Source organism: Bactrocera tryoni, chromosome 2, assembly GCF_016617805.1.
Source record: "Bactrocera tryoni isolate S06 chromosome 2, CSIRO_BtryS06_freeze2, whole genome shotgun sequence".
Classification (NCBI taxonomy): Eukaryota; Metazoa; Arthropoda; class Insecta; order Diptera; family Tephritidae; genus Bactrocera; species Bactrocera tryoni.
Genome location: NC_052500.1, coordinates 7,861,460 through 7,880,322, shown reverse-complemented (window position 1 = coordinate 7,880,322; position 18,863 = coordinate 7,861,460). Strand labels below are relative to the sequence as shown.

General features: G+C 36.0%; 1 protein-coding gene and 1 long non-coding RNA gene across 5 annotated transcripts in view; one reads left to right on the top strand and one right to left on the bottom strand.

The window, feature by feature from the left end:
* Positions 1 to 15,117, top strand: part of LOC120769342 (putative gustatory receptor 28b) — a 38,385-nt gene extending 23,268 nt beyond the window's left edge. For 3 of the 4 annotated variants that reach the window (XM_040096301.1, XM_040096302.1, XM_040096299.1), the window contains exons 2-4: positions 13,824 to 14,222; positions 14,294 to 14,452; positions 14,574 to 15,117. In XM_040096301.1, coding sequence (XP_039952235.1) covers positions 13,824 to 14,222; positions 14,294 to 14,452; positions 14,574 to 14,717 — 702 coding nt within the window. In that variant the 3' untranslated portion in view covers positions 14,718 to 15,117. Of the gene's footprint in view, positions 1 to 4,092; positions 4,789 to 13,823; positions 14,223 to 14,293; positions 14,453 to 14,573 lie in introns of those variants that run through there. The other variant, XM_040096300.1, reaches the window with a different exon arrangement.
* Positions 15,118 to 15,878: 761 nt separating this feature from the next.
* LOC120769648 lies at positions 15,879 to 18,443 on the bottom strand. The gene is made up of 3 exons (XR_005704869.1): positions 18,369 to 18,443; positions 16,877 to 18,083; positions 15,879 to 16,776 (listed from the first exon to the last, which is right to left on the bottom strand). It is a non-coding gene; the product is annotated as an uncharacterized LOC120769648 (long non-coding RNA).
* Between the last annotated feature and the right edge of the window lie 420 nt (positions 18,444 to 18,863).

Below are 18,863 nucleotides of genomic sequence, written 5' to 3'. Positions count from 1 at the left end.
CGAAAGTAATAGGACTGAATCGATGAAATAAAATTTATTGAACCAATCTTACAATTCTGTTAAAACTTCCAAAATAAAATTGCGTCGATGCAGCGCTGCAAGCGCGATTTCCAAGTATTGAAAGCGTCACGGAAAACATTCTCCGGAATAGCCTTGAGAGCCGAGGTGCATACTGCTTGGATCCCCTTTCATCGGCCTTTTCAGTCAAGGAAAAGTCCGGGTGGGCACATCTAGGCCGTAGGGCGGCTGCGGAAGCGATGGGATGTCGGCCTTGGTTACGTAGCTGTTCACAAGAAAGGCGGTGTGAGCCGGGCCGTTGTCGTGATGCAACTTCTAATCGGCTGCGATGTCTTGTCGTTTAAGTCTCTTTAGGACGTCCACGTAAAACTTGGTGTTAAAGGTTTGTCCAGGAGGAACAAATTCATGGTGGCCGATGCCTTTGATGTCAGAAAAGACAATGAGCTTCGTTTTCACTTTGCTTATTCTTCCGGTCTCCATCAGCGGCCTGCTTACGTCTCTGTCGCAGATTTACCAAGTTTCACAGAAATTAATCGCGTACCTCTGCTCTAACGAACGCTGCATTTTCGGCTTGCACATCAGAAACATGTCGAAAATGTTTGTCGTTACTCTTCAGGTGATCGGAGACTACTGACCAGCCGCTCGTTCGTTAGCTAGGAACGCCCTCAACTGAATCCAGTCGATGCGCGCACGCTCCGAAGTACAGTCGCGGCGGAAGAAAATCAGTCCTATAACTTTTCGTACAACCCCTGTATTTGACGTTATATAGGATCATTGCGGCTAGTCTCCTCAATAATTCTTTATAATTATTTTCAATCCAAATCAGACTTGTATCGGTCTAATGGTTTGGACTCAACTTTAGTAAATGTTTGGTTATTCTTCTCTTTAAATTTGGATTTTTCTTCAATACTTGCTAATGGGTTGAGAAATTTTGCAGCATTACACCTAAAATTAATATTTCTAAATCATTTTGAGATCTTGAAAAGGGTTTTCGAAAGTTTTAGAAAAATTTAAAACATTTCTAAAAAAAATTCGAGGCCTTGAGATGGACTTCTGAAGTAACTTTTAGGAAGTTTTTCAACCCTTGCCTTCAACAGCAGTTACCGTTATTGCAGCGAAATATCAACTAAATAAAGACCAGTGAACGAACTATAACAATAATTAGCAATAGAATTGTTGAAATATGCTTACAGTGCTTAAATTATCGCATTACAAAAGAATTATTTTCATTTCGCTAGATCAAAATTACATTAATGCATTTTTAATTAGGAGAAATGACCACGCCATGAGCCATGTGATGGTTTGTTGTGATATTTATAGACGAATATCTACGTATGCACATTAGGGTGGACCGACATTTTTATTTTTAGTTTTTGGCTTAGATACCGTGAATTTGTGTGAAATTATGAAATTGCGAAAAAAATAATATTAATGTTAACAAGTGGCGCATTGTGATCTTCGATTTTACATATAAATAACAAAGAAATATTTTCTTATTTTATTAGGACGTTTAATACATTTGAAAAATTATTATATTGGGCAGTCGAAAAAGTCTTTTCGTATTTCTAATCAAACTTTCACTTATTTTTTTTTTTTATATTTATAATGAAATTTAATGAACCAAATATGTACCGAAATAAATGGTAGTCCGATGGTGCAAGGTCAGGGCTGAATGGTGGATGCATCAAAACTCCCCAGCCAAGCTCTCCCAGTTTTGCCGAGTCATCAAAGATGTGTGTGGTCTAGCGGTCCTTTCTGTTGATCAGTTCTCACCGTTTGTTTTCGATTGCTTGCATTAATCGTTTGACCAGGCTGGAGCAGCTTCATAGTGGATGATTCCTATCCAATCCCACCAAACACTCAGTATAACCTTTCGAGGCTTCAATGCTGTCTTTGCGACCATTTGTTGAGCTTCACCACGCTTGAACCATGATCGTTTTCGCACATTATTGTCGTATTTGATCTACTTTTCATCTCCTGTTACCATTCGCTTCAGAAATGGTTGGATTTCATTTCGTTTCAGCAAAGAATGGCAGATGTCAATTCGGTCCATTAAATTTTTCACAGACAATTCATGTGGTACCCAAACATCGAGCTTCGTTTTGTGGTTCAAAACCGTTTGATGATGAATGTTAAGTTCCTTAGCGATGCCATGACTGCTTATGTGACGGTCTTGGTCAATCTTTTCCATAATTTCATTGACTTTTTCAACGTAGGTCCAGAACGAGGTGTATCTTTCACATAGAAATTTTCATATATAAACTGATACAGTATCGTCTCCGTAAACTTCACAAATTTCATTGGGGGCTTGCGTGGCATTCTTCCCTCTTTCATATAAAAATTTCAAAATGACGCAATGTGATTGGTAGCACTGGAGATATACCTGTACGACTGCAACGACATCTATTGACAAAATACGAAAAAACTTTTTCGACTACCCAATATTAAAAAAAAAATTAAAAATGTTTGGTTTGGCCCACCCTATATATATGTAAATTACAATTGCACACAACAAATGATTAGTATACTAAAAACAAAAGCTTGTCTGAGCAGAATGTTCATTAAATATTTACCAATCAACTAGACGGACAGACAGGCAGGACAAGGCAAACAAACATGGTATTCATCTAACTTATCTTATTTAGTATTGTGCTTAGGTTATGTGCTCTAGTAGCCTAAATAGAGAAAGAGAGTGTTTTGTAAAGGGAAAGGAGAACGGTTCATCAATTAACAAAGGGCAGTAGGTGATATGTGTGTGTATGTAATATTTAATGTTTGTGGCTGTCAGTGGCTTATGTTTACATAAATATATATGGTATGTAACTATATATACCTTTACATACATATGTACCGTAATGAAAAACTATAACGAAGGAAAGTACTTAATTGAATTGTGTTGAGAAATTAAATTAACTAAAAACCGACGTAAAACGCGTATGCAAATTACCCGCATGCGCTTCTATGTACTTATGTACTATACGCCGATGTGTTACCGCAATGAGCAATTAAAAGAGCAACAAGTCAATATTTAATTCCTTAGACGCCTGAGGACAATTCATGTACATAGCTGACTTACAGGGATATTCATTTGGGACTTTTGAATTTTTTCTTAATTTTTTAAGCAGTTGTAGATCAAAAATTTCCTTGCAAGATGCTACGTAAACTTGATTAGCTATAAAATAAAGATCTTCTAACCTAATTTTTTGCGAAAGATCACTTTAACGCTTGATATCACATTCGAAACGTTAGTAATCGTGGAAGATCATATGGAGTAGAGAAGCGCAAAAAAATTTTTTTTACAGAACTATTCTCTGAAGGTAGTGTGATGGTAATTATTCTTCGCCAATGATCGAAACTCATTCGCCCGCGATTGAATGAAAGCTGATACTATACAAGCATGTAGGCGAACAACAAGTATTTCATGATCTAGCGATAGTATTTGGTGCAATCATTTTAACCTAAGCTTACATTACCTAACCTATATTTTATGCGATAAAAACTTTTCAGAACACAATTTTCAATTTAACATAAAACTGTTATTTGTGAGATAGGAAGCTCTCCTGTACAAAACATGCTGCTAACATCGGTAATAATCCTAAACTGGTAACCCATTATATGCCAGGCCAACCTAGTTGACAATCTGTTTAATGCACACGCATAACTAGCGTCCACTTTAGTGGGCGATTAGACGCTGATGGGTGTGCTCGTAATCCAAAAAAAAAGTGGCAACAGGTGGGTCAGTGACAAGAATCGACATCAATGTCGGCACCTAAATACCAGTGCAGATAAATATGGTAATATCGTGTGAGGTGGCGCTGTGCAAACTCCCGCCACTAATTTGCATATGAAAACGGATACTTTATTAGAAAAAGTAGTGAAAGGATATACAATTCATTAGAAATGGAGAAAACTGCGACCAATACTGATGGTCAAACACAAACACCACATTACATACATACGTTAATGTCAACACAAGCGTACGCTCGCGCCTAGGCGTGTTGAGTGCCGACTTGAGTTAAAAAGTCACAACAACACGCCAACTTTCGGCCAGTTAACGCGGTGCAGTCAACGCGAATGGACGAAGATACGAACGGCATTGAGGCACAGGAAGTGCGCGCCACACGACCACAGCGTGTTAGCGGTTTACGTCGGTTCTTTCAAGCGCAACAGCTATACGAGAGCGTGCAGCCGTTATTCGTGATCACTTTTTGGCACGGTCTCACGCCGTTCTTCATCAAAAGTGACGGCGCGGGCAATAAGAAATTGAAGGAATCCATTTTCGGTTATATCAACACGTTTCTGCACATCACCATCTATGTGGCATGTTATGTGTTGACGCTGATCAATGATTTCGAAACGGTTGCGGGCTATTTTTTTAACACTGGCATCTCACGTTTCGGCGATACATTGCAAGTGTTGAGCGGTTTGATCGGTGTTACGATCATATATATTACAGCTATGCTACCGAAACGCCGTCTAGAGTACAGTTTACGCACAGTACAGGATATTGATCTTATGTTACATAAAGTTGGTGTAAAAATAATCTACACCAAATTGTTGCATTACTCTTATTTTAGCATATTGCTGCTGTTTGCCGTGGACACAGTGTATTCGTGTGGTAATTTTATGCTTCTGAAGTCGGCTAACTTAGAACCGTCAACGCCACTTTATATCGTCTTTACGTTGCAACACACGGTTATTTCGATCGCTACGGCGATGTATCACGGTTTTGTGAAAATACTGGAAATGCGACTAACTATGTTGAATAAGGTGAGAGGGGTTGCGGTGGGCATAAGAATATGCAAAATACCGAGCAACCGTTTTTTTATTGCTATGAAAACATAGAACGAGTCGAAATTATTAAAATTGGTCTAAGAAACGAAATTAAAATGAACAGCCATAATTTAATTTGTTATTGAGCCCGGTTTAGGAATATGCTAAACAGTGATGTGTCAATATAAAAAACTTAAATATTGCCTACACTTAGGCGCACTACTGAATATGGAAGCAAGGCAGGCGTTATAACGCAGGCACACACCTAATGATCATTAAAAGAAGAAATGTTGACCTTATAGTATATGAAACCATATGATGTTTGAAGAGTTCTAAACAGAGTTGAATTTATCGTAATAAATAATACCGAATGCACAGACTGTGCAAATGTTATTACGCTTGTGGAAGGGGTGATTCATTCTTCTTTGAGATCATTGAGAAAACGTTGCGATCTACCCTAGCGAAGTCTGATTTTCAAAAATAATTTGATAATACCAAATTAATTATGTTTACAAGCTGAATATCGAACTTAAATACGAACAATTCTCTAACTTGCAAGCGATATTCAGCAAAAGTGCGCCTATAGCTTGTCATTGCCTGTTACAATCCGGGTTCAGCCTAGTTGTTATTAATTTTCACAAGAATGATGATCTAATCGCTAACAAGTTATTGGTAGAACTATGTTTACTTTTTGAAATCATTGCTAAAATATACACCATAAAATGTTAGCAACAGTCATAAAAGTTAGAGACTAATTGTCTAATAAGTAATTTTAGCGATTTTTATGGCATACTAAATATCACATACCATATACTTAGATCTTCCACAAAAACCCATCACTTGTTAACTCTTTACTTAACGCTCGTTAACTAGTGCAGCGTTTGGCCAGTCATTTGCTAATCAACTTCTCCCTTTAGTAAACCACATATATTAGGCACTAAGTAAGCAATACATCAGGGAGTTATTCCGAAGCAATTAAGTGTATGTATGCATAAGTATACCGTTAATAAAATGGTGTGCTTAATGAAATAATAAAGGGAACAGCGAAGCCCAATAAAGGATTGCATAGTATTTCGTTGCGGTTGTAGACCCATTTACCAAAAAAAGTATTTACGTAGTGAGTAGGGACTTGGAGCGTTCATATAAGGTATACAATTAGGGGCATAAGATATCGTTTGTGATTTGATATTAAGTGATGCTGAGCCAAAAACAAGAAAATATGTTCAAAAAACATTTCCTTCACAAAAAAAACAAAAAAAAATCAAGATGATTTTGATCGAACAATTTGCATGACAGCTATAGGCTATAGTGATTCAATCTGAGTAATGTGTGCTGGACAATAATTCATGCCGAGTTTCGTCAAAATATCTTGTGAAATAAAAAAATTATCCATACAAAAAATTGATTTTTATCGAACAGTTTGTATACCATGTAACTATATAGTGGTTCCGACAAATGAGCGGCTTCTTGGAGAAAAAAGGCCATGTGCAACATCTCTGATCAATATTTCAAAAACTGAGAGATTAGTTCGCGCATATACAAACAGCCGAACTGACGGCCATGTCTATAGCAACTCTGCTCGTCACGCTAAGCATATATAGAAAGTATAGATATACATTTTTTAGGGGTCTCCGAAGTTTCCTTCAGGGTATTACCATTTTCGTGGCAGACTTATTGTTAACTGTTTTTAACGGCATAATTAAAACTGCATAACGAGTTAGAATGTTGCAAAACACGCACTCTCGTTTTAAAATGTCCTTCAATTCGGAGAGTAACAGGTGTATACATATGTATTGATTATTATGTCTAAGTCACGCAATATTTATTTGGTTGAATTTTTAATTTTTAGAGTATTATTGTTTTGGCAAAAGCTTAAACAAATTACTGAAATAAAAGCAAACTCTTTAAGTAATTCAAAAGCACTTGTTTGGGAGAGAAAAGTTATAAACTCAAGAGACAGTAACACCGTTAACATGTTTTCTGTAAGAAACCAGATTGATGGTAGAGAAAGAGCAGAATTCACCTGGATGAGAAAAATCAATGTGAAGCGTAGGATATAACAAGAATTAAATTAATTTCACTTGGTGATAAGTTGAAATCTATAAAAAATAACATTAAATATCAACTACTAGAAAAAATCACGCAAAATGTTGCCTACAATTAGGCCAATAAAGAAAAATAACACAAGATCTATCTTAGACACACGCCATTTTAAAAGAAAATACTAAGATTGAACCATTCCCGTGACAGTCGGGTCTACGTAATCGAAACGGAGCAGGAATTTTTATCCGGTTAAGGACTGTCAAACCGTCAGTATTCTACAGAAAAGTTTTCTGCTACATTGATCATTTACAAATAGCTAACTTTTTTAGTTCATAACTCTTTCCACTCTTTTCTTGTTGAAGCTGTCAACCCCCATACCGATATTATTCTCGAAAACATTCTGAGATCCTTAAGTGAAGAAATGCCACAAAACCAGTTTTTCCAACTTTCATATTATCCTATTTTCTGACCTGGAAGAAATCTATTAATAGTTTTAGAGTGGTGCGTTTCTTAAACTTTTGGGTATTCAAAAGCTCATGAAAAATACAGAGTTATAGGATAGAATATTAATTATTTATTTGCAAATTTTGCACCCAATGGGAATTTTCTAAACATAATTTTTTTTTCTCTGTGACAAACTCTAAATTCAGTGCTATTTTCATTTGAAAAGCTTCGTATCAAGGAACTTAATAGTTTAAACTAATTCTTAGCCATACATAAATATATTTTACGAATATTTTTCCACTAAGCAGGTAAATGGCAGAAAAGTGGAGAGAGGAAATATTGAAGCAATAAATATCGCATTACAAAAATTGCAAAAAATCAATTACCTTAATGCAGCAGAATGAGAAGGTATAGCAAAAGCGTACATAAAATTATAGATAAATATAGTATAAATATCCTTTTGCATAATGAAAATATTGCAGGAGTAAAACACTATATTTATTGCTACTTCAGCTATGCAATTCTATTAGCAGAAATGCCAAAGGACAACTGACAATTAAATAAATAGAAAAGAGAGGGGCAAACAACATAGCTATAGTTTCATGAATATTGAAGTTTATACAAATCAATAATATTGGAAAAGTTATGCTGAAAAAAAACTGAGAAATATACCATAATGAGTTAATAAATAAGCGCCATTAACTCACTAACGGTGCACATGTATTAAATGTTCTCTCTCACACAATAAATAATTTAAAGTTATGCCAACAACTTCATCTTACACTTAATTTATGACAAGTATCTCATAAAGCACTCTCGCAAAACGAAAATAACAGTTTGAGTGCAACAATGGTTGATTCAATAAGCAACTGTTAAACTTTCATCTAGTTTAAAAAACAGACCTACTCCAGTTTTGTTGAAGTCGGCCTTAATACTCTTTAGTCAAAAGATCGGAAAATAGGCAAAATATTTCGCAAAGTAAAACTCTTATCGTAGTTTAAGTGCGCTAGGAGAGGTTTTATCAATAGATTCATTGAAATTACGAAACTACTACTAAATACCAGTTACCGGGTTACCGAAAAAATATTAGGGTATAAATTCTACGAAGAAGTACTCTTACTACATTTGTATTCATTTACTAATGTCCTATAAAAGACAGATATTCATTTTGAAAAATTTTGGATTCCCTTGATTCTGTAGTGGATCGCCAGGACCTCCGAAAAAAGGATATCTGAAGGTGAGGTAGAATTTTCAGCTTAAAATTATCTCATATCGCACAAAAAAAAGTTTTCACTAGAGGTGAATACAGATATGTAATGTGCAGTCGAAAAAGTCTTTTCGTATTTTGTTAATAGATGTCGTTGCAGTCGGATAGTGCTACCAATCACTTTGGTGTGTCATACCATAAAGGAAAGGTGCGATTTTAAGCTTCATTTAACCAAAAAAAAATTAAATTTGGGGAAGTTGAAAAAAAGTTACAGCTGTTCAAAAATGAGTGAAAATAATAAAGAAATTCGCTATATTTTAAAAGTTTTGTGTAAAAAAGGGAAGAACGCTACGCAAGCCACCAATGAAATTTGTGAAATTTACGGAGGCGATGCTTTGTGTAGCATAATAATGGTTCGCTCGCTTCCGTTCTAGAAATTTCGCTGTGAAAGATGCACCTCGCTCTGGTCGACCTATCGCTGAAAGAAGTCTATGAAATTATTGAAAAGATTGACCAGGACCGTCACATAAGCAGCCATGACATCGCTAAGGAACTTAACATTCATCATCAAACGGTTTTAAACCATTTAAAAAAGGATGACTACAAGAAGCTTGTTGTTTGGGTACCACATGAATTGTGTGCGAAAAATTTAATGGACCGAATTAACATCTGCGATTCTTTGCTGAAATGAAATGAAATCTAACCATTTCTGAAGCGAGTGGTAACAGGAGACGAAAAGTGGATCAAATACGATAATAAGTGCGAAAAAGATGGTCCAAGCGTGGTGAAGCTCAACAAATGGTAGCAAAGGCAGGATTGACGCCTCGAGAGGTTATGCTGAGTGCTTGGTGGGATTGGAAAGGTGTCATCCACTATTAGCTGCTCCAGCCTGGTCGAATGATTGATTCTACATTTTACTGTCAACAACGGATAAGATTGAAGCAAGCAATCGAAAACAAACGGCCAGAACTGATCAACAGAAAGGACTTCGTCTTCTATCAGAACAACGCTAGACCACACACATCTTTGATGACTCGGCAAAAACTGGAAGAGCTTGGCTGGGAAGTTTTGATGCATCTACTATATAGCCCTTACTTGTCGCAATTTTTCGTCGAGAAACCAGAAAAGTTTTACACTGATGGAAAAATAGCAAAATAATAATGATTAGAAATACGAAAAGACTACCCTTTATTAAAGGATTAGCCAATTTTTTTAGTTTTTATTAAATGGCAGCACCCATAAAAAATGTTTTTTGTGAAAAAATTTACACTTCAAGTGGCTTCAAAATCGGAATTGTTATCAAAAATCGTATTCCTTTATCATTACATGACAAATATATCAAGTCTAATTGTTTTCGAGAAATTTTCCTCACAGACTCTGAAAAAGAGTTTTAGAGCCGGTTTTACTAAGTTAAAAAAATCATACAAATATCTCCGAAACCATTTGCTATATACTTAAAAAAACGTTTTTTTTTAATTCATAACTGAGAGATCCTTATCTGAACCGCTTTTTAAGTTTTTCAAAACTAAATTTTTGGAAGTTTAGAATCGCTTAACATAGTGGAGATTCTCCTCAAACCTCTACAACAACGTCGACTGCTGCATGTGTTAAATAGTGCTCTTAATTTCAATGTCTATAAAAATTCCTAAAAAGGCAATTCTTCATTACTTTTTCTTTTCTTTCTACTAATAAATTAATAACCATTAAATAGTTTCAAAGCCGTCAATCATAACTCTATAAATTTTAAAGCACACAGATGTCATTCACTTGCTCACAAAGTACAGCCACAGTGCTCGTATAAATACCGCAAACGGTGAGTCGTAACGGTTTAGTGCCCGCAAAAGAAATTAAATCGCTCACTGCTCGTACGCCATGCACTTCTGGAAGGACCTCTTCAGCCCGAGTGATGCCATTGGCGCTGCACAAACACTAATCTGGTTCAACTTCATGCTCGGCTTAACGCCATTTCGCCTACGGACGGGCGATGACGGTCAACAGCGCACATTGCACATCAGCCAGCTGGGCTATCTGAATACGCTGCTGCAAGTGATCTTCTTCATGTACTGCTTCATACATTCGCTGGCCGAGCAGGCGTCCATTGTGGGCTTCTTCTTCAAATCGGAGATTTCACAAATCGGCGACACATTGCAGAAATTCATCGGGCTGCTGGGCATGTTGACGCTGTTCGGCATTAGTTTGAGTGAATGTCGCGTTATAGTTTCGTTATGTAATACTATCGGGGCGGTGGACCGACGTTTTCACAATCTCGGTGTGGCATTCAATTATCAATATATTATGAAATTGACACACTTGAAAATGTTCTTGGTGATCACTTTGAATGTTTCGTACATGTCCAGTTGCTTTTGGATGCTCTTTCACAATGATATTTGGCCGACATTCCAAGCGATGATTACCTTCTTCATGCCGCATGTCTTCTTATTAAGTGTTGTTGTGTTATTTTCCACGTTTCTGTTCCGTTTGCAGCAGCACTTCGGTTTAATAAACAAGGTGAGCGAACGCGCGTCGAATTTTGAGTACTTTGTGAGCATGTACATATGTGTATGAAGTGGTATTTGTCGTTCTATGCTCGAAATGTGCAATTTAATTAGTTAATTAATTTGTTGACTATATTTGTATTGCTTATAAATGTGAATATCGAAGATAGCAAAATATGACACTAATATCAAAGCAAAGATTAAATTGCATACCAATAACCATAACCATTTGATGAACTTATTGTAGGTCATTCATACCACCAGGGTACCATAACCTTGTTCAAATAACGGATATTTTCAATAGTCGACCATAATCGTAAAGGTTATGCATATGTAGGGAGTAAGCCGAGTGTAACCTCGACAAATGTCATAACGCAATTAGACCTGAACGTTTCACAGTCAGGCAAAATATACAAATTTCGACCATGATGCGTGGTCAGTGGATACAACGTCGAAAACTTTGAATAAGAAAACTAAAAACCAATTCTACGTAATGTTAACAGCTGATACTTTCGTATCTCCAATACCAAAGACTTTGGATAAGACAACTAAAAACGAATTATACTTCGTGTCGACAGCTGATCCTTTTGTGGCTCCAATGCCGAAGATTTTGAACAAAACTACATAAAAATTCGACTTCGTTTCCACAGATTATCTTTGGATAAGAAATCTAAAAACGAATTAAACTTCGTTTCGACAGCTGATTCTTTCGTTTCTCTATTTCTCCAATGCCTAAGATTTTAGATAACAAAACTAAAAACGAATTCTACGTCATTTTAACAGCTGATATTTTCATTTCTCTGTTTCTTTGATGCCAAAGACTTTGGATAAGAAATCTAATAACGAATTCGACTTCCTTTCGACAGCTGATTCTTTTGTTTCTTTGACCCGAAGAAAAAAAATTTATCGTTCTTCGTTCGCGTCGACTTACTACTTTCTCACACACAAATTGAAATCACTCACTTCGGCCGCCACGAACACTATCCTCCCTTATTTTTATTTATTTAAGTTATTAATTTTACTATTCTGTTTTTAAGTGTGCCCCGTATTTATCAGCACTAAATGACAATGCACCTTTTTGAAGGAGTTTAATTTCACTTTCATTTAGTCACAACTACTAGGACGCCAAGTTCGCATACTTTTACCACACACGACGGAAATGTTTCGCCGCTTTTGGAACGGCTTGCGCAATTTGAGACGTGACTTTCGAAATCCTGCAAATATTTACGCGAGTTTACGTGTGGTTTTCCTATTCGCACACTTTTTCGGCCTAACGCCATATCATATCATCATATCGTCCAAGACGCGAAGGCACATTTTGTGTACTTCGACCTACGGTTACTTCGCTATGGTGTCGCGTTTCATTTTTCTGCACGTGAATATAATGTATAGTATTCTGCACCATCACACGGTCATCGATTATTTTTTCACATCGGCTGTTTCGCACTTCACGGACTCAATGCAGAAATACAATGGCGTCGTCGGTAATGTGATCGCGATGGGCTTTTGCTTCGTGCAACGCAAGAGACTGTGTACGCTCGTTAGGCATATGCATAGAATCGAAGAGCGTTTTTTCAATGTGGGCGTGTCATTTATGCAGAAATATGTGGCAACGCATACGAATCGCTTTGCTTTGGCTATATTTGCCTTAACTATTTTCTACTTTCAATTAAGTATGTTCGGTATATTGGCGCGCAATAACATTTATATAAGCCTTCCGGCAGCGGTGGCATACTACGCGCCACACTTACTCGTTTGTGGCTTGGTACAATTGTATTATGCCATGATTTACAAGCTGACACAATATTTTCGCGCCTTGAATAAAGTTGAGTATTTGTGCGAAAACCGGTGGAGAATTGCATGAGCTATGCAAGCAATGAATGAAATATCGTAGAAAATTTTATTTTTATCTGTTTTACTATATGCTTTTGCGTGATCGTCAACCAACAAAGATCGCAATACACACCTCTATTTCTAACTTATCAACCTATCAACATTATTGAGTGGAATAAAAAATTAAATAAAAAAAATCCAAAAATTGCAAACCGAAAAGAAGACCGGGTGAGGTCGCTGATGAATGAGCAAATCCAAAGTGAAAACGATGCTCATTATCTTTTTTGATATCAAAGGCATCGTCCACCATGAATTTGTTCCTCCTGGACAAACCGTCAACGCCAAGTTTTACGTGGAGGTCCTCAAAAGACTCAAACGGATGGTCAATCGGTTCCGACAAGACATCACAGCCGATTGGAAGTTGCACCACGACAACGCCCCGGCTCACACCGTCTTTCTTGTGAACAGCTACCTAACCAAAGCCGGCATTCCAATGCTTCCGCGGCCGCTCTACAACCCAGATGTGGCCTCCCGGACTTTTTTTGTTTCCTTTCCTGAAAAGGCCGATGAAAGACAAGCATTTTGAGACGACAGAGGGTATCCAAGCAGCATGCACCAAGGATATTCTGGAGAATGGCTACCGTGACGACTTCAATGCCTTGAAAGTTTTTAAAGAATTGTAACGATTGGTTCAATATTTTTTTTTTTTAATCGACTCAGTCCTAATTGCAATTTGAGTCATCAAGTACTTTGAAATCTACCAGACATTCGAGATTCCTATGCTTTACCTAATATTATATAAGTTATAGTCATCGGATGCTTATGAATTTGAGCTTATCAGACTAATTTGGCCACAACTCTTAAATTTCTTGTTAATTGTAATGAAGCGATTCAGTTTACTCGTCGCAGGGTGTGTTTCCGAATCGTGTTGTCTAAAAGTGCAACTGACATAACCTCAACTTTGAAATTGTATATTCTCCAACTGTAACTAACAGAGCTTTCCCTTTCAGGTTTTAAAGAAACTCGCACATCAATGGGACAATAGCATTGTCAAACCAATGCCGAAGCAACGCTCACTACAATGTTTGGACTCATTCTCCATGTACACCATAGTCACAAATAATCCTTGCGAGATTATACAGGAATCTATGGAAATACATCATATGATTTGTGATGCCGCATCAACAGCAAATAAATATTTCACCTATCAACTACTGACCATCATTTCGATTGCATTTTTGATCATCGTTTTTGATGCCTACTATGTACTGGAGACATTGTTGGGCAAATCGGCGCACGAAAGCAAATTCAAGACTGTGGAATTCGTCACTTTCTTTTCATGTCAAATGATTTTGTATGTCATTGCGATCATATCCATTGTGGAGGGCAGTAATCGGGCTATTAAAAAGGTGGATAGTAATAATAATCGAAAATCAGACGCAAAAAAGTGCTTATTTTCTTCATTTCATTTCATTTGTAGAGCGAAAAAACCGGTGGCATTGTGCACTCACTACTCAATAAGGCAAAAAATGCGGAATTAAAGGAGAAGCTGCAACAGTTTTCTTTGCAATTGTTGCATTTGAAAATCCACTTCACCGCCGCTGGACTCTTCAACATCGACCGCACGCTTTATTTCACGGTAGGTCAAAAGAAATGCAGGTATAAAAAGATTATAAAAAAATAATAATTTTATTATATTATTATCCTAATATCCTTGCAAAATTGTTAATATAAGAATATATAACTTATCTTAATTGCAGATAAGTGGCGCACTCACCACCTACTTAATTATACTTCTACAATTCACGAATTCTAATGCACCCGAACGTCCGTTCGCGCCGATGGAAGAGAACGATACAATGCCAATAAGGAGTCTCGTCTCAAATTTAACAGTTGCTGGATAAAGTAGACGTTTTAATGATTTTTAAAGCATTTTTAATACTCATAAGTTATATATTGTAAAATTTTTCTAGATATATATGTGTGTATGTATGCTATTTATTTATTATCTCTTGTGTATTTAATGTCAGAGACTTGTGAGGCACGTTTCTATAAGTATGTATGTAATTGTTGAAATATATTCAGAAGCTTCAGTGGACTTACGAACGATTGAAATGCAAACAAAAGTGCAAGCGAAATTATGAGTTATATACATATTTAGATACTTTGTTATATCTCGATGTGATGAAAATGCAGATTTTAATTGTTTAACATTTTTGTTAAGCATAAAGGAATTGTTTTAGGTATATATGTATGTATAGTGAATTTGTTAGAAACAGTAAATAAAGTACAATTGTGAACATACATACATATCTAATCAAATACATATGTGTGTAGGTGTGATTGCAAGTAAACTTTATGTCATGATAATTAATAAAAGAGCTAAAATATTGAATTTTATCAAAACTCGATTTTTTACTATCAAACGTTTCACAAACAAAAAAAATGTTTTCCATACAGGATATTGATTTTCATCGGTAAGTTTGTATGGCAGATACATATGTATATGCTATAGTGGTCTTGACAATTTGATCGGAGAGCGTACCGTTATCTAGGACAATAATGACAACAACAACAATAATCAATGTCAAATTTCACAAAGATACCTTGTCAAATTAAATAGTTTTCCATATAAGGCCATTTTTTTGATCGATCAGTTATTAGGGCAGCTATAATAATATAGCTGGCTGATCACAACAATATATGTATATGGACATTATAGCTTCGCCTTGGACAATAATCTACGCCAAATTTTGTGAAGAAATCTTGTCAAATAGAAAAGTTTTTCATATAAGGGCATGGTGTTCAGTTTGTATGGCAGCTATATGCTATAGTGGACATGCATCGTCGGTTCGGACAAATGAGCAGATTTTTGGAGAGAAAATAACATCTACAAATTTTCAGATCGATAACTCAAAAACTGAGATACTAAGTAGCGTATATAGACAGACGGACATTACTAAATTCACCCAACTTGTCAAGCTGATCTAACATTTAAAGGGTATCCGAAGGAATATTAAACAATAATATTAAAATAAATCATACTTAATTTGACTTACCTGAATGTGTGTATGTATATGAGTAAGCGTATTCCTCATTATTTTTGTTGGTGCAAATTGTGTCACAATCCAATAGTCATTTGTTATATTGATAGCAATTGTAGCTTATTACGGCTGTAACGAGCCATCATTCACTTCGATTACGGGCAATGTCCTTTTAACGCGTTGTAGCATGTAAACTCTCTTGACCGCGCCACCATACACTAATCATATTTGTGGAATTGAAAGTCAGCGCGGCACTCCTACACACTCCCGAGCAACCGATACTTCATCAATGACGCGTCAATACAACAATAACGTTATACAATATTTATACAATTAAACTGAAAGGACATGCCAAAGAAACTCGGAAGTATTTCACTGACAATACGGAATTTCGCGACAGTAATCAACAAGTGCGCGACGCTTACGGACGTTTACAAAGCATTTTATTATTGTCTTCCGGTTCACATTGACCTATAAAAGGTGGTTATTTGAGAACGCGATACGGACACAAACTATATATGTGCATACATACATATATCTACATATATATAATCACTGTGTACTCATACTAAAGGAACGGTTTAATAATAAAGTGCACTTTCATAATGGCCTGGCAGTTTTTGAAACGTTTAACGCAATCGGATAGCATTTTACAATCACTTCGACCGTTAGCATATATTTCCCTGATTGGTTTGGCACCATTTCGTTTGAGTGTTAGCAAGGAAGTGCGCACTTCTGCTTTTTCTCTTGCTGCTGGCATTTTACACTTCTTCTTCTATGTACTTTGTTTTTTTCTATCGCTACACGAAGGAGACTCCATCATTAGCTACTTCTTTCAGACTAGCATAACGCGTTTGGGCGATGCAACGCTCTCCTTAAGTGGCATAATAGCAATGGTGATGATTTTTAGTTCCATTTTCTTTAAGGTAAGAGAAATATGAGAAGACAAAATTTGGTGTAACATATTCTATTGCAAAATATATATATATACATATATGCATATAATCGTGTATACTTACAGCGTAATTTACTGCTCACAATCATACAAAAGTGTTTGGTGGTGGATGGGATATTTCTGCGTTTGGGACTAAAGCTTGATTATCGCAAAATACTGATGTATTCATTTGTTACTTCGTTAGGATTATTGCTGTTCAACTTCTTTTACCTATTGGTCAGTTATATGCTATTGCGCTCGGCAGAGATATGGCCATCATTTGTAGTTTTTACCACATTTGCCTTGCCACATTTAAATATTAGCATTATGGTCTTCAAATTTCTATGCACCACACATCTGACACGTACGCGTTTTAGAATGATGAATGAGGTATGTATGTAGATACATAACTGTTTGATATAACAACAATTTATCTCTACATGGTAGCTTTCATACATTAAACTTATATCCTTTTTTGTCTTATAGGTGCTACAGGATATACTCGACTCTTGTATTGAGGAGCACGATGCAGTTAAGCTCTCACCAAAGCACTCAGTAATACATCTACATAGTACCAATAATATGCCTTCACGACATGCACCATCGGTTATTCAATCCACAGCTACGCCACGCACACGTTACAGCGTCACTTCGCTTGTACGTCGCAATCCTGAAGGAGCGCTCAAACAAGTCAGCAATGTGCATAATCTACTTTGCGACATATGTTGCACAATCGAGGATTACTTTAATTATCCAATGCTTGCCATTATTGCTATTTCATTTCTATTTATTCTATTTGATGACTTTTACATATTAGAAGCGGTCATTACGCCAAGTCGTGTTGACAAATTTGAAGCCGATGAATTCTTCGCATTTTTCATTACGCAAATGTTGTGGTATGTGGTGATAATCTTGTTAATTGTTGAGGGTAGCAGCAAAACCATTAAGGAAAGCAATAAAACAGCAGCTATTGTTCATAAAATACTAAACATATCCGAGGAATCGGCCGTACATGATCGTCTGTTACGTTTGTCGTTGCAATTGTCACATAGACGAGTTGTGTTCACAGCTGCCGGACTATTTAATTTGGATCGTACGTTAATATTTACAGTGAGTAGAACTGAAGTTGAATATTCGAATTAATGTAAAACTTATATTCTCTCACATGCAGATTTGTGGCGCTGCAACTTGCTACCTCATAATTCTCATACAATTTCGCTATAATCCGACACACTGGGATCGTTTAAATACGTCATCTGGAACAGCTTTAGCTTCAGGATAATGTAATGTGCCTAAAGAAGATATGAAACAACGTACAAATCGGTATATGTGTGAACATATTGAATTTTAAATATACTTAATTGTAAACATTTATTGTATTTATATTTGGGAATTTGTACGCACACTTCCCGGCAATTTATTCTAAAATAATAAATATGTCTTTGCTTTAAATGTCAACGGATGCATATTTATTGTATCCGCATATTTGTTGTATCCCAAAATGATTCAAGCAACGTATTTTATTTGAAGTGGTTTTACTGCATATATTAACCAGCTGTATAGAATTAAATACACACCATTTAACCATATGTAAGTAGCAGCGATATATTTTCAGTCTTATATTGTTTTAAACGTAACACTTAATAATTAATTTACACCGTAAATTTAAATTTTCACAACTACACTAAATTTGCAACCTTATACTGTTGAAATTTCGCACAAATTTATTAATTTGACACTTCATTTGGCAACTAATTATCCCGTTTCCGTTATGTTTCATATATTCCAAGCCGTTTGGTTGCCAACTTCTAAATTAAAAAAAGCACCAAAACAGAGGTTTCTTTACAAAAAAACTAATGTTTAAACAATCAAATTGATTTGTGTTTCTGTTTTTTTTTCATAAAAATTTTATTCAGCAAAAGTAAAAAAAACATACATTTAGAGTGTAAATCAAAAAATTGAATAGCATAAAGTTTTGTTTTCTCATTGACCTCGCCAAATTGAAGGAAAAAGGTCATGTCCATGTCCATGTCAAATGTTAACAAATTTGTTGACTTCGCTAATGGTAAACA